General features: G+C 40.1%; 1 protein-coding gene across 3 annotated transcripts; it reads left to right on the forward strand.

Annotated features, from left to right (window-relative positions):
* The first annotated feature begins 1516 nt into the window (after positions 1-1516).
* Positions 1517-25905, forward strand: DESI2 (desumoylating isopeptidase 2). Of its 3 annotated transcripts, none has more exons than XM_070734071.1 (5): positions 1517-2039; positions 19582-19654; positions 20977-21070; positions 23893-24034; positions 24864-25905. In XM_070734071.1, the coding sequence occupies exons 1-5, from the start codon at positions 2001-2003 to the stop codon at positions 25095-25097; spliced, it is 582 nt and encodes a 193-aa protein (XP_070590172.1). In that variant the 5' UTR covers positions 1517-2000; the 3' UTR covers positions 25098-25905. The 3 variants fall into 3 exon arrangements, with proteins under 3 accessions (XP_070590172.1, XP_070590173.1, XP_070590174.1); XM_070734072.1 differs by having other exon boundaries at positions 1997-2082; XM_070734073.1 differs by lacking the exon at positions 1517-2039 and adding an exon at positions 2191-2489.
* Positions 25906-27767: the final 1862 nt, after the last annotated feature.

The following is a 27767-nucleotide window of genomic DNA, read 5'->3' on the forward strand; positions in this document are numbered from 1 at the left end:
GGGAGTGGGAGGCATTGTTCTTCAGTGGTTCTCCTCCTACCTCTCTGGTCGGTCGCAGTCGGTGTTAGTGGGGGGTCAGAGGTGGACTTCAAGGTTACTTCCTTGTGGGGTGCCTCAGGGGTCGGTCTTCTCCCCCCTGCTATTCAATATCTACATGAAACCGCTGGGTGAGATCATCCAAGGGCATGGGGTGAGGTATCATCAGTATGCTGATGATACCCAGCTGTACATCTCCACCCCATGTCTAATCAACAAAGCAGTGGAAGTGATGTGCCAGTGCCTGGAGGCTGTTGGGGTTTGGATGGGTGTCAACAGACTGAAACTCAACCCGGATAAGACGGAGTGGCTGTGGGTTCTGCCTCCCAGGGACAATCCCATCTGTCCATCCATTACCCTGGGGGGGGGAATTATTGACCCCCTCAGAGAGGGTCCGCAACTTGGGCATCCTCCTCGATCCACAGCTCACATTAGAGAACCATCTTTCAGCTGTAGCATGGGGGACGTTTGCCCAGGTTCACCTGGTGCACCAGTTGTGGCCCTATCTGGACTGGGACTCACTGCTCAGTCACTCATGCCCTCATCACCTTGAGGTTCAACTACTGTAATGCTCTCTACATGGGGCTACCTTTGAAAAGTGTTCGGAAACTTCAGATCGTGCAGAATGCAGCTGCAAGAGCAATCATGCGCTTCCCTAGGTATGCCCATGTTACACCAACACTCTGCAGTCTACATTGGTTGCCGATCAGTTTCCGGTCAGAATTCAAAGTGTTGGTTATGACCTATAAAGCCCTTCATGGCATCGGACCAGAATATCTCCGGGACCGCCTTCTGCCGCACAAATCCCAGCAACCGGTTAGGTCCCACAGAGTTGGCCTTCTCCGGGTCCCGTCGACTAAACAATGTCGTTTGGCGGGACCCAGGGGAAGAGTCTTCTCTGTGGCAGCCCCGACACTCTGGAACCAGCTCCCCCCGGAGATTAGAACTGCCCCCACCCTCCTTGCCTTTCGTAAACTCCTTAAAACCCATCTCTGCCGTCAGGCATGGGGGAATTGAGACATCTCCCTCAGGCCTATACAGTTTATGCATGGTATGGTTGTGTGTATGTTTGCTTTTAATAATGGGGTTTTTAGTGTTTTTTAAATTATTAGATTTGTTGTACATTGTTTTATTGTTGCTGTAAGCCGCCCCGAGTCTATGGAGAGGGGCGGCATACAAATCTAATTAATTAATTAATTAATTAATAAACATTGTTATATATTTGTATGCTACTTGTACGTATTTGACAAAACAAATAAATAAATAAACAAGTGGCGGCCAGATTGAGATCTTGAGCTACATCCATACATATCTTTACAACATAGGATTACAGAGCAGCACTCTATCGCATTTCCCTGAGAACAGTTCAAATTGCAGCGAGCCCTCAAACATTCCAAGCCTTTCCCTCTGACAAAGCGGAACGCGGAGAGCAGAATTCGTCTTTCGCCGAATCCTGGGGCTTGGGCTCCTGCTGTAGTGTATGCTGGGAATTGTAGTTCGGGCGTCCATTTGGCCCCCAAGTGGAAGGCGCGGCCGGCCTGAAAGATTCTCGCAACGCTGGAACCGACGCTGGAAGGAGACCACGCAGCTAATCCTCGAGGAAGGTTTACTGTCGCGGTCTCTTAGGCCTGAAGATAGGCCGGTCGAGTCGGACCAGCCAAGTCGCAGAAGCAAGAGGGGAGAGGCGGAGTCGTGCCGGCCGGGTCCCCCGCGCTCGAGACTCGCTTCTCTTATTCTCTCCCTAGCCTCGCTCTGGCGCGAGGCGCGATTCCTGAGGGTGCAGCCCCGGCTTCCCCTTCCCCCGCACTGAGGCGGCTCCATGCAGCTGGCGGCCTCTTCCCCCTCCTCACACTCCTCCGCAAGAGGCAGGGCGAAAAGGCGGCATCCGCCCGCGAGCGTCCTGAGGCCGCCGCCGCCGCCGCCGCCCTCGGCCTGAGAGAGACCCGCGCTCGGAAGGAGAAAGCATGGCGAACCAGCTGGTGGTCCTCAACGTCTACGACATGGTGAGTGACCGGGCAGGCGAGGGCTCCTCCACCCGAGCAGCGGGTAAGCAGATTGCATCCCTCCCTAAAGCTCTTCACGCGGGCGCGTCTTCCAGGCCTCCCCTCCCTCCCCGCCCTTTCTTTTAAATCTTCCTCCGAGGATTCCTGGCTTTCTCTCGGCGAGTCGTCCGTTTTCCTTCCTTCCCACCCTCCGTCCGGCCAAGCCTTAGCGAATTTCGCCTCAGCTTTCTGATGTTCCAAGTTAAGGACAGGCTGCTTTCCCCGCTTCTTTCCAGAAGTTCTTGCCAGCGCGGTAACGGATACCCGCCCGGATTTGTCTCCCCGCCCGCCGATCCACTCTCAGTTTTTCAAATACTTTTTCAACCTCCGACTTAAAGATGCTATAATAGTTTAGGAAACAAGGGCTGGGCTCGGCGGGATTTAGCGGGAGCTGGAAAGTCCTAGCAACAGGTGGGTCTGAATCCACTTTTCTCCTGCCGGCTGCTGGATTCACACTCAGATGCTCAACTAGTAAATGGTTCCAAGAAGCTATTTATTCGGATAGGTAGGGTGAATGGAATGGGATTGGATAGGATAGAATAGAATAGAATCCAATTCTTTATTGGCCAAGTGTGATTGGACACAAAGAATTTGTCTTTGGTGCACAGGCTCTCAGTGTACATAAAAGAAAAGATATATTTGTCAAGAATCATGAGGTACAACACTTAATAATTGTCATAGGGGACAAATAAGCAACGAGGAAACAGTATTAATAAAAATCTTAAGGATACAAGCAACAAGTTACAGTCATAAGTGGGAGGAAATGGGTGATAGGAATGATGGGGGGAAACTAGTAGTAACAGTGCAGATTTAGTAAATAGTTTGACAGTGTTGAGGGGATTATTTATTTAGCAGAGTGATGGTGTTCTGGAAAAAAAATGTTATTGCGTCTAGTTGTCTTGGTGTGCAATGCTCTGTAGCGACGTTTTGAGGATAGGAGTTGAAACAGTTTATGTCTAGGATGCGAGGGGTCAGTAAATATTTTCATAGCCCTCTTTTTGACTCTTGCAGTATACAGGTCCTCAATAGAAGGCAGGTTGGCAGCAATTGTTTTTTATGCAGTAGGTGTAGTTTACTAAATTAATTTCTGTAACACCCCCCCCTCCTCCCCAGATATATCTAAGGAATAATTGTTTTGATAATGAGTTGGCTGAGATGACAGTCTTTACATTGTTTACAGTGGGAAAGCCTTAAATATCACACCATTACAGGCTTGGTTCCCACCTATCACTTTTTTTTCTCTTGGAAAAAAATCAAAAGATGGAGAGTAACAAAAAAGATCAAAATATATTTTGTGGTGGAAAAATACCTTTTCCGGCAGGCCAGCTCTTGTATAATACCATGACTTTAAATTAAACCTTTCTAAATTACAGCCCTAGCTTTGTGTATGAGCAGGGAAAAATTGTGAGATATTTTACTCAGATTTAAGGCCAAAGTTTTGCAATTTAGCCTTACTTAAGACTGAAGTTTTGCCATTTATTTGGTGGACCGTAAGTAAGTCAGAGGTTTCTTATCTCAGTCTCATTTGTTTTTTTCTTAGTGTTGCACACTGTTTTCCAACAGGAAAAACCAAGATAGTGCAATAAACAGTGGAACATAGAGTTTGAGCTGTGATAAATCTAGCCAATTGTGTGTTAAAGGGCTTGGGAGTTTGCTTCTATAATCATGTATCCTGTTCCCTAGCATAATATATCTTTATCATCATTCATGCCTGCTCACCTGACCTGATTGGTTGTATTTTGCTCTGTTTGGTGGTTCTAGAGCTTAGAAAACCAATCTTACAAGCATGAAATCATTAGAAATGGGTCAGAATGTTGAGCTAGGAATAGAAAATCTGCCTTTGTTAAAATTGCCATGGGTATAATATAGGGTGGGAATAAAATATCACTTGAATTCTTTGGAAAATAGGAAGTAATATAAATGTACAAAAATATAGCCATAGTTCTAAATAAATGATGAACAAAAATAAACATAATCTTTTTTGGTATGTACAATTTTAAAATGTCTGGTACTTTGATGCTTCTAAAGCATTTCTAATAAAAATCACGACATCCTTTAAAGTTACAAATATGTTCTAATCATACAGAATTTACAGAAGTTTTTGAATGAATGTATATAGTCCTCAATTTACAACCACAAATGAGTCCAACATTTCCTTTAAAAAAAAAGATTTTTATTGAATATAAATATTAAAATTACATTAAAGACATTGATTCAGACTTGTATGCACATAACATAACGTAAATATATACACACAAACATGCAAACAAAGAAAACAAAAAAGGAAAAAGAAAAAATAATAATGAAAAAATCAACTTCTAGATCTTTTCTTTTCATGGTAAACTATGCTGTTGTTATATTCCAATCAGTTAAATATTGATATTAATAATGAAATAGAAAGTTGAGTCCAACATTTCCATTGCTAAGCCAAACAGCTGTTAAGTGAGTTTTGCCCCATTTGTCAACTATTCTTGCCATAGTTGTTAAGTGAATCACTACAGTTGTTAAGCAGATCTGACTTCCCCATTTGACTTTGCTTGTCAGAAGGTTGCAAAAGGTGATCATATGATCATTAAAGCAAGTGTTTTAATTTTGATGGCGTGACCATGGGGATTCTGCAACAGTTGGAAATGAGAAAAAATAGTAGTAAATCAAGGACTAGCTGTACTTTTATGTTGTTGTTTTTTTGCACAAGTGTTTATAAAAACTTATAGTTACAGAAATGTTTCTTAACCTTGATAGCTTGAAGTAGGGAGGACTTCAATTCCCAGAATTTCCCAGGCAGCTTGACAGTTGAAGTCCACACATCTGCAAGTTGTCAAGGTTAATAAACAATGGTCTACAGTAGCATGAATTATTAAAGATGGTGGAAAAATAATAGTTACACATTTTCTTGACAAGGATATACATCTGGTCTTTATATTCTATGTCTTTGGCAACAATCAATCAGTGTTATCAAGAGGTTGCAACATTGTGAGCGTGGGGACAGTTGGTATCTTATCTTTTAACTGCTTCAGATAGCAAGTTAATACTGAAGCTTTAAATTATAGACTTGTAGTACAGCATTTCAACAAAAACAAAATCCTGTTTGTTTACTTGAGTTGGTTAACTTGCAGATTAATCCAATCTGAAAAACCAGAAGGAAACCAGACTTAACTAGACAAAAATATCAATATTTGTCCATGATGGATTGTAATAAAATTAGGCTATATTCCAGATCCCTGTTGTCAAGTAAAATTAGCATTTTAAGAAACCTTAAGTATTGGTATGGTGGAGTGGTTCCCTCCCCCCTCCAACCCCCTTCTTGATTTGAACATTGCCTGAGGCCTCAGTGGATTGTTTCAAGATTTTCTTTGTTCTATAAATTAAAGCAGCTATATTAGCTGCTATGGACATGGCTTTCTAATGTAAAGGGTGTTTGTGTGTGTGTTGTCTTTCTGTATTTGATTGCCACAGTGGACAATTCTCTATATCTTTGATGTTAACTTGAATATTTTATGTCAGAAATTGTTGTGACATAAGTTACACAATTCTGAGAGAAGACTAGAATACTAGTTAAAAGCATAAATGGAGGGTGAAGCATAATGATGACTACATATTTTCTCCCTATAATTGTAAAAAACAGAAAATTCACAACATTTTAAAAATTCACAACAGAGAATTCATTTGAATACCTGTTTGCTGAAAAGTCTTGTTGCTACAACTATATAACCATGTACAGTACTTGTGAAGAATATCAATCTTATGATCTGCATATATTTTTGGAGTGAATATGACATAAATGTAGAGACAGCTTGAATCTTACAGAAGCTCTTTCCCATAGCATATCCCTTGCAGAAGTGCAACCATATAGTTTGTACTAGGAATGTGCATGGTGGCATGCAATGTTTAACTTTAGCTATGCATCTACATGGAATTTAATTCCTCAAGAGTCTGTTGGAAAGAAGGCAATAACTTTCATAGTTTACCAGAATTATTTAGCACGTAAGATTACATATTTGCTCATTCAAAATTGATGGAAATGCACATAGACATAAGAATGCTACTCTCCAAAATATAATCTAATAATTCCTGGAGGATTCTTTATATATAATTATAAAGTTATATTATTACTCATTTTTGTAATTACTATCCACAGTAGTTTAGAATGATTTAGAGCTAAACAGTATATTCTTTAAAGTCCATAATATATAGTGTAGTGTGTAGTGTAACATAGTTAGTATAGTATAGTACAGTTGCTTGTGTAATTATTCTGGCCTGATAATTCTATGCTCTTGAAATCTGAGATACATCCCAAGAACAGGTTTGCATTGCTTATTATTCATTTATAACATCGTACTTTGAGAGTAATAAAAACAAGTCCCTTTCTGAGGAGAAGGTAGTCTCCCTTGAGTCAAGCCCAACTCCCAGTTATTATACAGGCATATCCATGTTGTTTTGTTAGCAATAGTATAGAAGGGTTTGCCACTATAGTCTTTCACAGTGTTTTTCTACTTCCTACTCTAGCCAGAAGCATTAGAAGTACAGTGATACCTCTACTTACAAACTTAATTCGTTCCGTGACCAGGTTCGTAAGTAGAAAAGTTCATAAGAAGAAGCATTTTTTCCCATAGGAATCAATGTAAAAGGAAATACAGTTATATCTTGTCTTACAAACTTAATTGGTTCCGGGACGAGGTTCTTAAGGTGAAAAGTTTGTAAGATGAAACAATGTTTCAATAGGAATCAATGGAAAAGCGATTAATGCGTGCAAGCTCAAAATTCACACCTTTTGCCAGCCGAAGCGCCCCTTTTTGCGCCGCTGGGATTCCCCTGAGGCTCCCCTCCATGGGAAACCCCACCTCCGGACTTCTGTGTTTTTGCGATGCTGCAGGGGAATCCCAGCATCGCAAAAACAAACGCTTCGCTGGCAACAGAAGTCCGGAGGTGGGGTTTCCTAGCGAAGGGAGCAGCAGTGAAATTGCAGCATCACAAAAACACTGAAGTCCTCGAAACCCCACCTCTGAACCTCTGTGTTTTTGCGATGCTGGGATTTCACTGAGGCTCCCCTCACTGGGAAACCCCACCTCCGGACTTCCGTTGCCAGCGAAGTGCCCGTTCTTGCGCTGCTGGGATTTCCCTGCAGCATCAAAAACACGGAAGTCCGGAGGTGGGGTTTCCAATGGAGGGGAGCCTCAGGGGGATCCCAGCAGTGCAAAGACAGTTGGAGCCTGTTCCCGGTGTGTGCATGTGCAGAGCTGTCAGGGGAAGGGAACAATTAAGGAACAGCGGTCCACTCGGGAGTAAAGGTACAAGTGGACACTGAACGCTCCCCCCTCCCATAGGGAATAAATAGGAGCAAAAGGGGAGTGGTGTTTGCAGGAGCCAATTAGTTCTTGCACCTGGAAGCTATCAACCTGGCAGCTATCCAAAGACTGATAAAGTCTGTTGTTGTAATTCACTCTTGAAAGGCTTTTTGCTGGGACTTTTCTCTATAGGAATGCTAGGAATTCACATTAGCCAAATAAAAAGGTTTTTTTTTGTGGGGACAAAGAGTCTGTTTTGTGATTTTGTAAAGCCTAGGTCAGAACAATTATTTACAAATAATAACTTACAATATATTAATTTTAAAAATCATAAATCATTTTCATAAAATTCATGTATTTAAAATTAAATGTAAAAATATCCAAATCTTATATATTTTATAGTAATCAATATACATAAACATTGTTCCTTGGTAAATGACCTTTGATTAGAAGTGAGGCATACCTAGTATAATGTTAGTATATCAGTATACTGTATACCATAAGGTTTTATACTTTAAACAAATTATTGAATAGATAGTGTTTCTCAACCTCAGCAACTTTAAGATGTCTGGACTTAAACTCCCAGTGGGAAATCCTGGGGATTGAAGTCTACATGTCTTAAAAGTTGAAGAGAATAGACTGTGCCAGGATGAAGTAGTCATACTCTGCCATCATTGGGAAGAGAAAAATTCCTCAAGGCAAGCAGCTGACTCCGTGACTTGCTTAATGAGGGGAAACAAGCTGAATTCACTCATAATGAGTAGCTGTAAACCATAGGTTACACATGACAGCGTTGGGTTCCCATAAACTCAATGAACTAAAATTGAAAAAAAATAATTTAGCATGATGTGGAAACTAGTAGTCAGAAAGAACTAATTATAGGACACAGATGTTTTTGTTTGTTTATAGCTTCTTTCTCAGGTAGTTCCAGGTGGAAAAAGCCACTCTGCCTTGTACAATGACATAGCAAGCTACATTTACCAACAAGTGACAGCTCATTAGTGCGCTCTGGCAAACAGGAAGATCCAGGGATCTGACTAAGCCATTAGTCTGGCTTACTATCCGAATAGATGCAGTTATTGAGTAAATTGTTTTGTGGCGAAAGACGTGAAACTCAAGACAAATATGGCTTCCCCTTTGAGATATCTTGCTGGAAAAAGATTTGGAACTGTGATTGCTGGCTGAACTGGCAGCTTGTGAGGATGAAGTTGAAGAATCATAGAAAAAAGTTCAGGATCATATTTCTGAAAAAGGACTGCCTAGAGGGCAGGGCAAAGAATTAAATGGAAATTGAGTGTAAACAGAACCACTTTGCAAGTCAAAACAACCAAAAGGACTGAAATCAGAGGAAAACTGCTGGATAACATCTCTTCTAGTTATGTTGGATTTGGTTATGATAATAAGGAAATAGGATGTGAGAGAAAAGACAGTGAGAGATTATTTTCTCTCATAGAAGTACCGGTAAGTGGATAATCAAAACTTTATGAATTGCCAGCCACTGCAAATGGAACTACTGTAAATAGCTATACCATTTTCTGACAAAGAAGAAATAAAGGATTTTGCTCAGATCAAAGTTGAAGATTACAAAGATGTCACTACAGTTTGTGTCTTAAAATTTCCAGAATTGAAACAGCACAAAGTATTCTACAGTGGGCTTGACAGTATTTGTCCTTTGAATAAAATTTTGAGAAAAGAAATTTAAAGAACGCTTTGGCTGTTTAGAGAAAGCCATCAAATAACAGATCACTAGAAGGTTTGACAATCTTATATTGCAGTGATGGCGAACCTACGGCATGCATGTCATGGGTGACAAGCGTAGTCATATCTGAGGGCACGCAAGGCATTGCCCTGTGTCAGCTCCAGCGCACATGCGTGCACTGGCCAGCTGATATTTGGCCTTCTTTTCAGCTGTTTTTGCTCTTCCCTTCAGGAGGAAAGTCTCCTGAACTCTAGCGACAGCAAAAAAAAACCCCACTCCAACCAGAAGTCCAGAGGCTTCAGTGAGGCCTGTGTGCATGTGCATGGGTAACAGCGTGGGGAGAGGGGTTTCTATGCATGCATGGGGGGGGCAGCACGGGGGTTATGCACATGCACGGGGAAGGGCACTGCGTTCTGTGTGTGGGAACATGCGCGCACATTATCGCACGCGTACACAACCTTTTGCAATCCGAGCCAAAAAAAGTTCATCATTACTGTTATATTGTCCTCCTAAAGGAAATAACTTTACATATTCTAAAATAATATGGATTTTGAATTCAAGGGACAAAAAGCCCAGTTCTTTCAAGATTTAAGTCCTGATACCTAAAACAAAACAACTTCAACTGACCACATCATTCTGGAATACCTTAAAATTGACATTTTCATTCAAAATCATGATTAAATTGGAAGGTAATTCTTCCCTGCCTATTATCCCAGCCATGCAGCAGAAAGCTTCAAGAAACTTTTGCGAAATTTCCCAGATATTGTTTCATTATATATTATTTCATAATAATTTGACTTATATGCCGCCCTCTCCCACAGGATCGCAGATGGCACATATCAGAGGTTACACAAGACGTTTAATTAATTAATTAATTAATTAATTAATTAATTAATTAATTGGATTTGTATGCCGCCCCTCTCCGAGGACTCATTGCCCTATGTGAGCTCCAGCGTGCATGTATGCACTGGCCGACTGATTTACGGCTTTGGGAAAGGCCATTTCGCCCTCTGGAGGCTTCAGGACATTTCGCCCAAAGGAGAAACCAGAAATTCGGAAAATGCATTTCCAGTTTGCCATTATGCTGTTTTTTGCACTTTGGAGGTTTCACAGAAGCTTCCTGAACCCTACGGAATGCAAAAAACCAGCACAACGGAAAAACCAGAAGTCCATTTTTCCGAACATCCAGTTTGCTCGTTTGGCTGTTTTTTTCATGTCCCAGGCTTCAGTGAGGCCTGTGCGCATGCGCAGGGATGGAGAGGATTGTGCACACATGTGGGAGCAGTGCAGGGGTTTGCACACATGTGGGGGGTAAGGGGTGTGGGCACATGCACACATGCTAGCACCCCCCCCCCACACCCACCCTTTTGGCACACGAACCAAAAAAGTTCCCAATCATAGATATACTGTAGATATATATTTTGTCAAATATATATATCTAGATATAGATATATATTTTGTCGAATCACCCTGGTATACCCAAATATGGGAGGGGTTAATGCTTCCTTTTGCCTCTCGGCCCAACCCAGGGCCATATCCAAGGCAGTTAATTTTTCATAGCTGACAAACTACATTCTGTATGTGTAACATATTTTTGCTGAATTGAAAATGAACAGAGACTAGACCTATTTTGGCAAAAGGAAACATTAAGCTCCTCCCATATTTGAGTATGCCAGGTGATTCATCAGAAAAAACATATAAAACTTCCCTGTGATTCTTGTCATTTTTGATACTACAGCATGGTAATTATTGCAGTCTTCTTCCACACCTTCAAAAAAGAAAAACCACAAATAGTCCTTGACCTACAACCACAATTGAAGCCAGAATTTTGATTAGAAGTCTTCATTGTAACTGGTTGCTTTGCTTAATGACCACAATCCCAGCTCTCCCCATTGCAGTTGTTAAAGCTACCTCCCAGATCATTAAGTGACTGCAGAGGTACCCCAGGATGGGGAATGCCCTTTCAGCATCCAATGGAATATAGAAAATTGCCATGGGCCAGATGGCCTCAACCAACTAAGTCCAGCAGTACACAATTCTCCTTCCTCCCCCTCCCTCCTCCCATCACAAGAAGCCTCCCTCCTACACCACCACTGGCCTGAGTCTACTTCCCTTTCTCTGCTGCTGCCGAAAAGCATGCCTAGCTAAAGTAAGGCTCAACTAGAAAGCTAGTGAAGACAATTTTCCTCAAACCCAGAGTGGCAATCTTTCTCAAAGCTGCACAGGAAGATGAAGTCAGCCAGCAAAGTGGTGGATGGAGAGGGAGAAGACGTTGTGTGCCAATGGACTCAACTGGCTGAGGACTTGCAGCATGTAGTAAATTTCCAGGTGTCAGTAGATCTACCCAGTCAAGGCTTCCTGGCTCACAGTAATGCTGGTGGTGAGTCAGCCATCTCACAGTGATATGGGTGGGCTCACTGCAAAGCACCCAAATTTTAATTGCATTACTATCGGGGCACTGCAACAAACAAACTTTGGCCAGGTGTCATAAGTGCCTTCATTCAACACTGTCATAATTTTGAACTATACAGTAAAAGAAAAGTTATATAAATGTTTCCAATGATATAGATACAATTTGTGTTCTATATTCCCCCATTCAAAACTTACCGGAATAAAAAAAGAGTAGAGTTTTCTAGCATATTTTGCAATAGTTAATTAATTTTAATCATGTGTGACAAACTATGTTTCCATTTATTAGTTGAATATACTTTCCATCTAATATCCTTAATGTTCCCTTCTCCTTTTAAAATGGTCCCTGAACACTAAAATGGTAATGTGCTAAGATGCAGTTTATTTCTCTTTCCCTGACAGGTGTAGAATTAAAGTTTGTAGACTGTGCTTGAAAAGAGCCGGTAAGCTGAACATTTAATTAAATTGCTTCTGCAATTTCTTTTATATTTAGGAAGATAGAATGCCTCCAGTTTAAGAAGCAGGTTCTCCTTTCTACTACTGCACAGCCACCATCTCAGCTTTGGCTTCTGGGGAGGTTATAATTGCACTAGATTATGGAATAAGACTTCAAGTCAGAAACTATTTATTCTCTCCCATTTTGTGGCAACTCTTGCTGACACCCTATTCAGTTGGGAAATTCACAGGAAGCTTTGAAATTTCATCTGATATTATTCCTTAGAAAGTGTTATGCTGGGCTATTGTATGCCGCCCCGAGTCTGCGGAGAGGTGCGGCATACAAATCTAAATAATAAATAAATAAATGAATAAATATTGGCAATTAGCCCCCAGTGAGTTTGGAATAAGTTTCAAACACACACACACACAGTCAAAAGGAATAAAGCAAGTTTATAAAACAGTCTTGAAACACAAGCTCCGAGAGGAGTCAAATTACTCTCACCCAAAATTCCTTTGATGCAGAAGCATGCCAAAACAAGACAGCTGTAAATCCACACAGCCACACACGCCAAAAGTCCTTAAGAGTTCTTTGACCGTGAAATATCCCAAAGTTTTCACTAAAAGTCCTTGAATACTATGAGCTTTCCACGGTGTAGCAATCGATTTTCAGAAGTCTCTGTTTCCCAAATGGATAAATGCCCACAGCCCATGCTTCCCAATGCCCGCATTTATCACTACCTCATTAACATAATTACCCCTTGAACAGGTCTGCTCACTTATCTTCTGAGATGCCTGCGCAACTGTTCCCTTCGTGCCACAAGCCTGTGCATACGGGCATCCACAAGTGGGTCCTCCTCTGATTCTGATGACTCACTAACTGGAGCACTGACTGGTGGGCTGGCTGCACCCATCTGTTTCCTCTCCCCCACTATCTGTCTCTGACTGTGAGCCAGCTTCACTGTTCGATTCTGCTGGCAACAAAACAGGTCTCTGGTAAACCAAGGATTCCCATAAATCAACATCAAAATTCCCCACTGCAGGAGCTGGCCCAGAGCCAACCACAACAGAAAGTAATCTGTTTTCGGATTCTTATCACATTAAAGTATTTTTCTCAAAATTTGCTCATAAGGTTGATAAAATCAAGAGGAAATAGAGCAAGATTAAGTAGCAGTTAAAAGAACAAAAAACTTAAGTTTGAAGCAGACAAGAAATTAATTGCAGCTTTAACTGCCTGAGATATAACAATGGACAGTGGCATATTTCAGATACCCTAGGCCAGGGTTCGGCAAAGCTGGCTCTTCTATGACATGTGGACTTCAGCTCCCAGAATTCCTGAGCTAGCATGATTGGCTCAGGAATTCTGGGAGTTGAAGTCCACAAGTCATAGAAGAGCCAACTTTGCCTACCCCTGCCCTAGGACAGAATTGCCCTAGGGAGAATCTATTCAACAGTTTCTTGCCGATTTAAGATACGGGTTTCAAAATACTCTTATATTATTGTCATTCTTTGCAGATCTTATTGAGATTGAGTAGAATAAGCAGAATGATAATAAACATGGACTACCATGATTTTCGGAGTATAAGACACAACTTTTTTCCCTCTAAAAGAGGATGGAAATGTTGGTGCGTCTTATACACCGAGTACAGCTATTTTTGCTCTCCTGAAGCCGTACCCTTGTGTCCCATTTTTGGACATGTTGTGGTTGGCTCTGGCCCAGCTCCTGCCCCAGGGAAAGTGGGGCTGGATGCAGGGGAAACATCAACATGTCATAGGCCTGTTTTATTGCCGACAGAGGCAGGTAGTGCAGTTTCCTCGGATGAAGAAGAAGGTGGGGGTGACTTGGAAGAGGGGGACTTGGCACACAGCCCAGGAAGCCAATCTCCATTATCTTCGGTCGATTCGGATGCGGAAGTCTTGGACCCACGTAGGCACAGAGTTATGCGTAGAAGAGACCAATTGAGAACATATTATAGGAGATAAGAGAGGCCACCTGTGTTTGGGTGGGGCTCTAGTAATTAAAGCTGCTGATATAAATAGCAGCATGTTGGTTTGGCTGTTGTGGAAGATTACCTGATCGCAGTTTTTCAGGACCGTGCTTTGCTGTTTTTCCAGACTTTGTTGATTTTTCACACCTTTGAAACCAAAGCAGAGCAAAGTGTGTGTGTCTCACTTCGTTGGAAGAAGGAGGGCTGTGACGTTTCTTCACAGCTGCTAGCTAAGTACTTAAGGACTGATTAAGGGAATTGTACAGCCTACAAGGTTGTTTTGGGACGAGTGCTCTTTGCAATACAAAAAGGGTGCTTTGTTTCTTTTGAATTTTGTGATAAAGAACATTGTTTTGAATTTTCAAACGTGTGTGTGTCTGAAATTTGTACCCTTCAATTTTCGGGAGGCTCATACCAGAGAGCCCGGCAGAACAGGACAGAGGGCCTGGGAAGCCTGCAGAGAGTTCCTGGGTGCTGGGGGATGGCAAAAATGGCCCTGTTTTTGTGAAAAAACAGGCAAAAAAATGGCCCAGTTTTCACAAAAATAGGGGCATTTTTGCCATCCTCCAGCACCCAGGAGCTCTCTGCAAGCTTCCGAGACCTGTTGCCCACCCCATTTTTGTGAAAAAAATGGGTGAAAAACGGCTCATTGTTTTCAAAATTTGCCTTCTAAGTACCCCATCTAGCATGACTGGAGGAGGAATTCTGGGAGTTGAACTCCATTAGTCTTAAAGCTATCAAGTTTGAAGACCCCTGGTTAGCGGTGCAAGGGTCTTCAAGCTTGGAAAGTTCAAGACTTGTGGACTTTCAACTCCCGTTCCTGAGCTAGCATGACTAGAGGAGGAATTCTGTATGTGCAGAAGCAAAAAAAAAATCGCCGAAAACTTGTGTGCATGTGTGCTCCCCCTTGCAAAATTTTGCTTCCTGTGCGTGTGCAGAAGCATAAACATGCTGGGATGCATGTGTATGCAAGACACCCAAAGCGGCGGTAGGAGCAATCCGCTCCTGGATATAAGCCTTTGCAGGAAGAAACTTTGTTCTGGACTGTTTAAACTCTGAAGTTACATCTTGACTTGTGCTCCGTTTAGCCTTGCCAAGATAATTGACAATTAACTCTTTGGCAGAATGTCAAGGAAGGTAAAAGTGGGGGCTTATTAGCCTTCCCCAGAAACACTGTGGCAGACCTCTGTCTGGCTATTTATAAATTGCTCAGGACTCATTGCAGGTTGTGAATAGACATAATTTGCAGCTATTGGGAAAAAAAGAGGATTTTGGGGACTAAGTGTGTGATTGTCACTGTCTCAGGAAGCCTTGGTCAGAACAGGTTGTAAGATGGGCATGGTCACGTTTCCCTTTACCACATCGCTTTGGGATCCACCCTGAGTCCTTTGGGATTGGGCGGCACAGAAGTCAAATTAAATAAATAAATAAATAAATAAATAGTTACCAGTTGCAGTTGGTAAAGGAGGACTGCTTGTATTTCAATACCAATCCATCAAGATCATGGTAAGTACGTGTACGAAGTATGTAGTAATGTCATTTGATACCGGACTAATGAGACCACCTTTGGAATGCTCTGTCCAGTTCTGGTCACCAGAATACAGAAAGGATCCTGGGGCAGAGCAGCACAGAAGAGTAGCAAAGATGATAAGGTGTCTAGAAGTTAAGCCATACAATGAACGGCTAAGACAACTAGGTATGTTTAGCCTAATGAAGAAAAGATTCAGGAGACATGATAGCAATTTTCCAGGACATCAATCTAATCACCTTAGCTGGAGGCAGGACAAGAAGCAATGGTTGCAAACTCATCAAAGAGAGATTCAGCCTGAAAACAAGGAGGAATTTCTTGACATAATGATTAATCAGTGAAACCGCTTGCGTCCTGGAGTAAGAGGTTCTCTGTCTTGGAAGTTTTCAAGAAAAGATTGGACAACCATTTTTCCAATATGATATAAACAACTCCTGCCTTAGACAGTGGCTTGAGCTAGAAGACCTCCAAAGTCCCTTCCAGTTCTATAATTCTTTGAATTCTGTGTCGGAAAAATTGTAGTGTGTGGAACAATAAGAGAGGATTTTTTTTCCAAATCAGTTGCCGTTCAAATAATATGGGAATAGTTTGAGATACCTTTACAGCATTTAAGATAATAACTATGCTTCTGGAGAAAAACTGTTTTGAATCACAAAATAGAAAACTTGAATTATATGACCTGGATACAATATATGGTATAAAACAAACAAAATGAACATATTGGAGATAAGGAGGGAAATCCGGGAAATGTTAGATTCTTGTTTGAAATACAACAAAGTAAAATAACACTTTAGTAAGGGATTTTCAAGGAATATATTACACCAGCTATAATGAGACTAATTTTCAGTGTTTTAAATTGTATAAAACTATATATTCTATACAGGTCCTTATAGCCAGTCAAATAGATACTTATTCAGATACCATAAATCTTTCAAAAGTTTTAGATATGGAACCAGAAGATTTGGCTATATTCTTAATATTACAGCATATCTATGATGCTGTTGATGAAATGAAATCTGGAAAGATCTCAGGAAGAGAGGTATAAAAAATTGAAAGAAAGTTATTTAAGGCATTTTATGAAAGTAAAGCTCTGCCAGCTTCTTATTATAAAGATTTTTATCGCTATAATTTTGAGGGCTAATAAGGATTTCACCAAGTGTCCAAGTTATTGTCCGATCTCTCTCTTAAAAGTAGATGCTAAGATTTCAGCAGCTAATTCTGAGAACAAGATGAGATTTATGAATACCAAGCTAGAAATTGTTTGGGGGCTGAAGTGGGGAAGTTCAACACCAACAAAAACAGACTGTCTGGATCTATGTGCCTTGCCTATTTGTAATTTCAGCTCATTAAAATAAGATGTTCTTGCTAATGTCAATAACACAAGTTTGCGGAAAGGGGCGGCATATAAATCCAATAAATCTAACTTTACATCTTTGTACAATAATTGAACATTCTAACTGAGCGTGTTCTATGGATTTATAAAGAGATATAAAATTGCTAGAATTTGTTTCATGTTAATAGTCATTTTGTGTTGATATTGCTAACAGCTTATTCAAACATGTCCATGTCTAAAACATGCAAGACATTGAACAGTAGATGTCTAATTTCATTATATACTGGTCTTAATTACGCCTAAGGCTTCTTTCCTTCATTGCGAAGTAAAGATGGAAGTTGTAATAATGCTTCTACAGCTGCATTCTGATGTATTCCAATTAAATTTTACCTGAGAATTCAGAAGGGAGATCTGTTTTTTTAGGAAATCTTTGGATTGCACTCTCTGTAGCCTATTGCAATTTCAATCACCATGAATTAGTAACACAAGGAAGGGCTGATAGGTTTTGCTTTTCTCCAGCTTTTGACAAATGAATTTAGTTCCCCTGCCTTCTTCTCTTAATCTGCAGTAGTAATTGAACAGCTCATCTCCTTCCTTGCTGAGTGCTGCTAATACACAATCAGAGAGCTTCACTGTACTTTCTATGGCAATGCAAATTGAGCAAAGAAAAACAAGGCAGAAAAACAGAACATATAAATTTAACAAGTATTTCCAGTCTGCTTTTGAGAAATAAAAGATATTCGATAAAACTAAATTTAAACTTTTCTGCAGTTTTTGAAAAGTTTGGAATAAATGTTTGGAACCAAATAAATTCTGGAGGAATTCTTTGCTGAAAACGTAAGAAATTTCCAGAGATAGATCATCCTGTTGAAATACAGTGAGACCTTGATTTACAACACTTGCTCAGTGAATGTTCAATAGTGCTTAACAATAGTGCTTAACAAGAAGGACTTATAACCAGTCCTCAGAATTCCAGCTGATGCAGTGTCTTCTCAGTCAAGCAAAGTCAATAGGAAACCAACAGGTGTTCACAAATGGCAACAATATTATGGTCTTGCTTATTAACAACCCACAGGGATTCTCTTAACGATGAAAACTGGGATTGCCAAAATTGGCATTGCTAAGGGTTACAATCAGGTAATCTAGCGTATTTTGCTGAGTGAAGGAAATTCTGATCTCAATTGCTGTCATAAACCAAGATTAAAATATTTTCATTTTGTTATCAATGTTGGAATAACCACTTTGTAATAACTGTTGAAATATACTTTATTTGATATTCTTTTTGTAGTCAAAGTTAGAAATAATTGATAAGTTTTCATATTATTTTTATATTTCTTTTATAAAGATGAAGTGCCTTTATAAAGCACTTAATCCTAAATCTTCTGTAATACTTGATTTTCATATCACATAGATTTTATATTTTTAATAGATTTCTGAATGGCCATTACATGTTTTTTGTAAATTCATTGATAATGGTCCTAGAATTCTCCCAGTTCTTCTTACTGGGTATCCTAAGATCTAGTTATATTCATGTACTTCATCATATCTCTATCATTATGTGATCTAGTTCCCTAAATAGTATAAAGTATAAAGTTTTAGGTGCTTAGAGCAATTAAAAACCTAGGTCCTAAGTATTCCAGGCCTAAACATGGGATTTAAGGATGGTTGGGAAGAAAAAAGAAAAATGTTTATCTAAATATAGTTAAATATTGAGTTATCTTGGTGACGTTGAATGGTCTAATAAGATAATAGTTTAATTTTTGATATCTAAATAAGGGACGATTACTTTGGCTTTGTTTAACAATTTTTAAAAAAAAATTGTAATGTCTAATTGTTAGACATTACAGGAATATGAAGGATGAAAGAAATGTAAGCTAATGGAAAAAGAGACTATATGTTTTATTAAGTATTTTTGTTAATTATTATATAATGTTTAATTTTATTGGATTTATGCTGATTTATAAAGAGAGCAAAAAATTTAGAAGAGTTTACAGAAAATGGGGTGAGGTATGAATGAAAAAATATCTTCTTGTATTAGAAGAGACAGCAATGAGTTGTTAATGAAGTTAACATTTGCAACAAACAAAGAGAAATGTTAATTCTGATTTTGGGATTTATTTGAATTGTCTGTTAAGAGCTACCAGAAACAGCAACATTTAATCTTGATAAAATAAATCCACTTTATATTCTTTCTGTGTACTTTTTAAAAACTTGATCTTAATCATTTCAAATAATGTCCCACAAGTTGATTTCTTATCATTTTATCCGTCTCCTCTCAGAAACTCCTTCACTAGTTTAACATATCTATTTTGTACATCCAAGATAAGAAAACTATCCAAGTCATTCTTCTGATTTATTATTTGTATGTCACCTTTCATTATTAAGACTATAGCCTTCATTCACGAGGTTCATTTGTATTTCCAATATGGTATATTTTTCCATATTACTTCTGTAGTCAGCATTTTTAAATCCACTTTCAGATCCACGTTCAAGTCAGTTTCAGTCTATTTTGTCCAATAAAAGTTAGTTGTTCATCTTCTGTAGCTGTAAAAAGGTATTTTTAATGGGTGAGAAAAGTTGTTTGAATTTAGTTGTCTGATCTTTGATATATCAAATAAATAAGCATTGGATTGTTAAGCCTCCTGGCACCTAGTTAAATTATACAGTGCTCTGTCTATGACTGTCTTAATGATTAACAAACAATGTTTTGAACATTTCAGGAAAAATAATTAAAATTGTCTTTCCCCTCAAAGATAATTGCTTTGGCAGGCGGGATGTAAATAAAAATGATTTACATTTAGTTGCATCTCTCATGTTCTTTTCTAGTACTGGATGAATGAATACACTTCCTCCCTTGGAATTGGAGTATTTCACTCAGGAATTGAGATATATGGTAGAGGTATGTACCTAACTTTAGCCTTATATTTTTTATTAAAAGGAATCATTTAAATGGAACTTTTTTTGTGTGTGCAGGAAGAGATTGGAAGGAGCAGCACATCAGTTTTTAAATTTAAATTTATCACAATCCAGCTTTTCCATTTGGATTTATTATGTAAAATGGCAGAAGACTTGGGCCTCCTGTACATGGTGGGGCAGGGAGAGAACCCAGATTTCCCACTAGGGCCCAGAGATCTGGGCCTTTCCCCCACTCCACTACATCTGGGGGACTTAGGCTCACTCCATGTTCCACCATGCCCAGGTCGACCTATCTTTCAGTGTAAGGGGGGGGGGGAGAGAGACATGGTGACGCAGTGGTTCAGCTTCGGTATTGCAGGCTAGCTCTGCCCACTGCACAGCATTTGATTGTGACCAGCTCAAGGTTGACTCATCCTTCTATCCTTCCAAGGAGCCAGATAGTTGGGGGCAATATGTTGACTTGGTAAACTGCTTAGAGAGTGGTGTAAAGTGCTATGAAGCGGTATATAAGCCTACCTACTATTGCTGTTGCTTTCCATTGTTCTGCAGCTGCTGACTACTAAGGTTCCCTCACTTCATCTTGTAAACAGACCCCATTCCCATCCTATTTAGGACACTTTGGAGAAGGGGCTTTCTGAACGATCATGAGAACAGTGGGGTTCAGAGGGGACATTCCTTGGCGCATTAGAGGAGTGGAGCTCAAATCTGGTGAAAACTGGAAGGCTCAGAACGCTGGTGTTTGCTAGCATTCACCATTTCAGTGGGGCAGAAATGATAACAGAACAGACAAATCCAATGTCCATTCTGCTTTCAAACTTCCTTATCTGCTTCCTTATTGATTTTCTGGAGAGACTAGCAGAGAGGATTGTAAATGGCAATCAGATGATCATAGGGTATTTTAGCAATTGGTCATAAATGTGAACAGGTGGCCAAGTATTTGAAATATGTTCATCTGACCAGAAGAGTGTGGCATATTTTTCCACACTCAAAACTGCAATAATACTGGGTGGTGGGGTTTTTTCATGGTTTATACATAAAGATACCTTCTTGTTTATAGTTCATCTTTCTTAACCACCTATCTCTCTCAGAAGAGATTTGCTTGGCATAAAAGCATTTACCTTACTATTTTTCAACCTAATACTCTCAACTAAAATATAAATCTTACATATTGTAAGTACCAAGTCTTAAGGTTTGGCTAGATTTTGTAGCAATATTTTCTATGTGATAGTATATCAGTTTTAAGCATGCCCAGAAAAAGCATTACTAACAGCTGACTAAGGATAGTATCTTGTATTTGTCTTTCAGAATTTGCTTATGGTGGTCATCCATACCGTTTTTCTGGAATATTTGAAATTTTACCAGGCAATGCATCTGAATTAGGCGAAACATTTAAATTCAAGTAAGCAATTTTCATTAGTGTATTCTGAAATTTATGTAAACAGTTTTCATATATCTATTAACTGCAACTAAAAAACTAAAGAGGGATCTTGGATCCCTAGTGGACAACCATTTAAATATGAGCCAGCACTGTGCAGCCAACACAGTTCTAGGCTGCATTATCAGAAAGAATCAAGATCACATGAAATGTTAATACCACTTGGTAAGGCCACACTTGGAATACTGCATCCAGTTTTGATCATCATGATGCAAAAAGGATGTTTGTTTGTTTGTTTGTTTGTTTGTTTGTTTGTTTGTTTGTTTATTTATTTATTTATTTATTTATTTATTTATTTATTAGATTTGTAAGCCGCCCCTCTCCGTAGACTCGGGGCGGCTTACAGCAATAATAAAAACAATGTATAACAAATCTAATATTTAAAATATCTAAAAAACCCTTATTTAAAAAACAGGACATACACACAAACATACCATGCATAAACTATATAGGCCTGGGGGAGATGTCTCAATTCCCCCATGCCTGAGAAGCAGAGTTTTAAGAAGTTTACGAAAGGCAAGGAGGGTGGGGGCAATCCTAATCTCCGGGGGGATTTGGTTCCAGAGGGTCGGGGCCGCCCCAGAGAAGGCTCTTTCCCTGGGTCCCGCCAGGCGACATTGTTTGGTCGACAGGACCCAGAGAAGGCCAACTCTGTGGGACCTAACAGGTTGCTGGGATTCATGCGGCAGAAGGCGGGCTCGGAGATATTCTGGTCCGATGCCATGAAGGGCTTTATACGTCATAACCAACACTTTGAATTGTGACCAGAAACTGATCGGCAACCAATGCAGACTGTGGAGTGTTGGTGTAACATGTGCATACCTGGGGAAGCCCATTATTGCTCTCGCAGCTGCATTCTGCACGATCTGAAGTTTCCGAACACTCTACAAACTCTATACTCCATGTAGAAAGCATTACAGTAGTCGAACCTCGAGGTGATGAGGGCATGAGTGACTGAACAGTGACTCCCGGTCCAAGTAGGGTCCAAGAAGGGCCGCAACTGGTATACCAGGCGAACCTGGGCAAACGCCCTCCTCGCCACAGCTGAAAGGTGGTTCTCTAATGTAAGCTGTGGATCAAGGAGGATGCCCAAGTTGCGGACCCCCCCCCCCAGGATAATGGACGGACAGATGGAATTGTCCTTGGGAGGCAAAACCCACAGCCACTCCGTCTTATCAGGGTTGAGTTTGAGTCTGTTGACACCCATCCAGACCCTAACAGCCTCCAAGCACTGGCACATCACTTCCACTGCTTCGTTGACGGGAAATGTTGAGACTCTAGAAAGAGTACAGAGAAAAGCAACAAAGATGATTAGGGGACTGGAGGCTAAAACATATGAAGAATGGTTGCTGGAACTGGGTATGTCTAGTTTAATGCAAAGAAGGACCAGGGGAGACATGATAGCAGTGTTTCAATATCTCAGGGGTTGCCACAAAGAAGAAGGAGTCAATCTATTCTCCAAAGCACCTGAGGAAAGAACAAGAAATGGGGGGAAATAATCAAGGAAAGAAGCAACTTAGAACTAAAGAGAAATTTCCAGACACAACAATTAATCAGTGAAACCGCTTGCCTCCAGAAGTTGTGAATGCTCCAACACTGGACGTTTTTAAGCAGATGTTGGATAACCATTTGTCTGAAGTGGTGTAGGGTTTCCTGCCTAAGCAGGGGGTTGAACTGGAAGACCTCCAAGGTCTAAGTAAATTCTAAACTGTATGACCAAACATAACAATAGCTGCCTATCTCCTATTAATAAAAGGAACCAATTTTAATCCTTGTTTAGAATAGTAAGATATTATTTATTGTGCTATCATATAAAAGGCTTTCCCCATAATTGCTATAGATAAAAAGTAAGCCTACACAAGTAAGTTGATGTTCTTATATATAAAACAGCATAACTGTAAAAAAGCAATATTGTGAAATATTCATTGAACATGAAGTTCAAAAAGTTAATCCCAGCGGCTGATTAGGTCCCACAGATTTGGCCTTCTCCGGGTCCCGTTGACTAAACAATGTTGTCTGGTGGGAACCAGGTGAAGAGCCTTCTCTGTGGCAGCCCCGACCCTCTGGAATCAATTCCCCCCGGAGATTCGAACTGCCCCTACCCTCCTTGCCTTCCGCAAAGTGTGGGGGGATTAATCCTCCCCCCTTTTTGTTTGACCTCTGTATCATGATTAGTTGGACTGAATATGTATGACTGTGTAGTCGATGATTGCTATGGCAATGTATTTTTTAAAAAATTAAACTTTTTAATGTTGTATTTGTATTTGTACTGTATTATTGTTATGTTGTGAGTTGTCCCGAATCCTCAGAGAGGGGCGGCATACAAATCTAATAAATTATTATTATTAATAATAATAATACGTTTTAAATCAGTGGTGCTCAACCTGGGGGTCGGGACCCCTTTGGGGGTCGAACGACCATTTCACAGGGGTCACCTAAGACAAATTTCCCCTGGTGTTAGGAACTAAAGCTTTTATTCTGGTGCCTTGGAACATATTTTTACAATCCGACCAATCAGACGTAGGCAGTGGGGGCGTCCCTCTGACCTTCCTGCCAATCAGCTTCAAGCTCTGTTTGGGGAGAATTGGCCCTGGACTTATGGTTGGGGGTCACCACAACATGAGGAACTGTATTAAGGGGTCGGGGCATTAGAAAGGTTGAGAACCACTGTTTTAAATGAAGACTGGTTTCCAGAAGTGTATCTGTGTTCTTAAAAGAGAATGGAAATGAAAAAGAACTCTTGTCTGAATTGCAAGAATCCTTTAATTTTTAGTCTTTTTTTTCAGAGAATCTGTTGTTCTTGGAAGTACTGACTTCATGGAAGAAGATGTAGAAAAAATTATAGAAGAACTTGGAAAAGAATTTAAGGGGAATGCCTATCACTTAATGCACAAAAACTGCAATCACTTTTCTTCAGCTTTATCAGAGGCAAGTTTAATTTGTATTATTATAAAAAGTAACCTGTTTATCTCTGGGTTTCCAATTTGTACTTGGCGATCAGTTAAGCTATCAAAGAATTATTTCATGAACACATAATCAGTGTGTTTTCTCAGATGCAATTGAGGACAGTGTGGGATTTGTTCTATTTATTGAAAACAATACATAAGGAGAAAATAATAGTGCAAACAGCATTGGTGACCTCCTACATAATGTTTATTGTGCTATTTTTTATTGTATTACTACAACTTCTATTAATGAACCTCCATTTCCCAGATTTTTGGATGCAGTGGATCAGATTTCCATATAGGCATCACTTTAAAATAACAGACAAGTCTGGCATATCCAATGTAATCCAGATATGGCTAAAGTGGTGTTAATGTGGCTAAAGTGGTGTCAATACATGACTGTGGTATTTGGGATATTATAATGACATGACCCACATTATCTTCAGTACATATAAGTGAAATTTCATTATAGTTTATATCCTAACTAGCCACACTAGATGCTGTTCTAGGAACTCTTTCCAGAGCACGATAACATAGTCTTTCGAGTCTGAAGGTTGCCAATATAAATTAGCCTTTGTTGGAAAAACTGATGCATAGTATACTGTACATGCAATTTCAGAATTATCAAATTATCTGTCTGAATATTAGATTTATAACATATTATCTTATCAGTCTGGCATGCAATATTAGTAGAAATTTACCTTGTGCTATAACTGCATATTTGAATATTTCAATTGAAAGAGAGAAATTATTGATTTTAGATAGGAGCCCACACATACCTTAAAAATGATTAACTTGTTAATTCCATCTAGATTCTCTGTGGAAGAGAGATTCCTCGTTGGGTGAATCGTCTTGCCTATTTCAGTTCCTGTATTCCTTTTCTTCAGAGTTGTCTACCAAAAGAATGGCTTACACCTGCTGCCCTTCAGTCTAGTGTAAGCCAAGAGCTTCAGGAAGTCCTAGAAGAAGCAGAAGATGCTGCAACGTCAGCTTCTCTGCCAAGTTCAGCATCTGGGGCAAGAACTGGCCATCATACTAAAATATAGGTTTAGTCCAAAGTACTGTTATTTTGGAAGCTTTGTCAATAACTGACTTCCCTTATACAATAGTAAATAGACATTTCATGGTGTCTTTGGTTTGCAATTAGAGAGCTAATTCAAACCCATGGTGTTCTGCTCAGGATTTTATATGTAGTGAAAAAGTGTCTTGATGAGATGAAAAGAACTCGAGAAGAACTCAAATGCAATCTTCATTTTAATCTAATCAAATGACTTGGACTAATTGAGCAGAAGTTAAACTGTTTACAGTATTTTGTGCTGCTGTTTACAAATCCCGAGGGATATCAGCCATTAAAAGAAAATGAATAAATTCAGTACAGCCTGCATAACTCCATCAACATCAGTGGAAGTATAGTAAAGGTCAGTGTTCCTTGCTTCTGCCTTGGAATAGAATAAGTTAGAACATGCATCTTCCAACTCTTGTTGGTATACAAGGAACTAGTAAATACTATGTGTAAACAGGGTACAGAATTATCAATACCAAGAATTTTGTCTAAGAAAGAAAGGAAAGATAAAAAAATACTATTTAGCAGAAATGTTCCTAAAATGTGACTTCTATGTCAATTTTTTCAATTTACAATGAGCAAATTTATATTTTATTACAAATACAAGTGCATTCTTTTGGGTGATAAATTGCAGTCATTTTATTTCAATTGCCTCATGCTTTTATCTGAGTTGTAGATATGAAAAATCATTCTGAGATTTTCAGATAACAGTGCCTGTTTCACGTATCATTTAAAGTCTGAACTTATAAGATGAATGAAGATAAAACAAATAAATTACAGATTCATATAAACTTGTGGATGAGTTAATTTAGAATATGGTAAATAATAGGTAATTTGGAAAAAATGTAGATAATCCAACAGATGTAAAGTGGTGTTAAATAGAATTCCAATTAGGAAACTCCAAAAGAAGTGACCATTGTAATTGCCTTTCTCAGCAGCCAGGTTCAAACAAACAAACCAAATGCTTTATCCACCTCACTGTGTTTTTTGCTGAATCAATGAGTGTTTTAGATGAATAAGTTATAGATATTTCTGTGCCATTAAATAGCAATATATACTGTGTGAACGACAAAAAAATCAATTGCAAAAATATTAGAGGAATATCTTCTATTTAATGTGTTCTTTTGCTGACATGATTTCATTGGTGTAGAGATTAACAATAGTACTGGCATCTAATTGAAATTGGATTCAGATTTTTATATATGTGCTTCTAAGGCTAATATATAGAAAGAAATGACCTGGAAACTGTGTTTAAACCAAGGTTTTTTGAGGCTTGCATTCTAATAATATCATTTTATGCTCCTCTGTGGATACATTTATTATTGTAAACAATACTCAGGTGTGTAACATCATCTTGTTGAAAGAAAAAATAATCTAAAATGGGTATTAAAAATATTACATACTTTAGCCAGTACTTTTAATAAGCAAATAAATTGTCTTGCTAGTCATAATAATAATACAGTGACCCCCCGAGTTTCGCGATCTCGATCATTGCGAAACGCTATATCGCGATTTTTCCACCCGATGACGTCACTCCCTTCTGTTCTCATCTTTCTTTCTCTCTCTCTTTCTCTATTTTGCTTCTTCCTCTATCACACTCTCTTCCTCCCTCTCTCATCTCTTTCTTTCTTTCCTTCTCTCTCTTTCTCTATCTCTCCCCCTCTTGCTCTCGAGCGGCGGGCGGCTCCCAGGGAAGGTTCCTTCGGCCGCCCACCAGCTGATCTGCTCGGCAGCGCGGCAGCAGCGAGGAGCCGAAGATGGGGTTTCCCCGTTGCCTGGGCAACGGGGAAACCCCATCTTCGGCTCCTCGCTGCTGCCGCGCTGCAAGCGAGCAGCCGGGCGGGCGAACGGGCAAGCGGCAAACGATCTTGGGGTTTTCCCTTTGCCTGGGCGGCGGGAAGACCCAGGGAAGGTTCCTTCGGCCGCCCAACAGCTGATCTGCTCCGCAGCGCGGCAGCAGCGAGGAGCCGAAGATGGGGTTTCCCCGTTGCCTGGGCAACGGGGAAACCCCATCTTCGGCTCCTCGCTGCTGCCGCGCTGCAAGCGAGCGGCAAGCGAGCGGCAAGCGAGCAGCCGGGCGGGCGGGCGAACGGGCAAGCGGCAAGCGATCTTGGGGTTTCCCCTTTGCCTGGGCAACGAGGAAACCCCATCTTCGGCTCCTCGCTGCTGCCGCGCTGCGGAGCAGATCAGCTGTTGGGTGGCCGAAGGAACCTTCCCTGGGTCTTCCCCGGGTCTTCCCCGCCGCCCACACGCAAACTCCACCATCTGCGCATGTGCGGCCATGGAAAAATGGGCGCGCATGCGCAGATGGTGTTTTTACTTCCGCACCACTACATCCCGAAATATCGATTATCGCGAGGGGTCTTGGAACGAAACCCTCGCGATAATCGGGGGATCACTGTAATAATAATAATTTATTAGATTTGTATGCCCCCCCCTCTCCAAGGAGTCATGTTTATGATTTAATCGGAGAAACTTTTTACTGGTTAATTTCAAATATATCTAATGTTTATATCCCATACTTTATGTTCTTTAACCAATTATTTAAATTGGGTTTCTGAGAATACACTTAAAGTCAGAGTTTTCCTCTGTAAACGGACAATGGGATAAATTGGATTTTCAACTGATATGGAAGAGATTTCCTATGGGCAGT

The sequence above is a fragment of the Erythrolamprus reginae genome, chromosome 1 (genome assembly GCF_031021105.1).
Source record: "Erythrolamprus reginae isolate rEryReg1 chromosome 1, rEryReg1.hap1, whole genome shotgun sequence".
Lineage (NCBI taxonomy): Eukaryota > Metazoa > Chordata > Lepidosauria > Squamata > Dipsadidae > Erythrolamprus > Erythrolamprus reginae.

Coding starts and splice junctions, on each gene's coding strand:
- DESI2 (XM_070734071.1), top strand. CDS start 2,001: ATGGCGAACCAGCTGGTGGTCCTCAACGTCTACGACATG. Junction 19,655..20,976: donor AATTGAGATATATGGTAGAG/GTATGTACCTAA, acceptor TTTGTCTTTCAG/AATTTGCTTATGGTGGTCAT. Junction 24,035..24,863: donor TTTCTTCAGCTTTATCAGAG/GCAAGTTTAATT, acceptor AATTCCATCTAG/ATTCTCTGTGGAAGAGAGAT.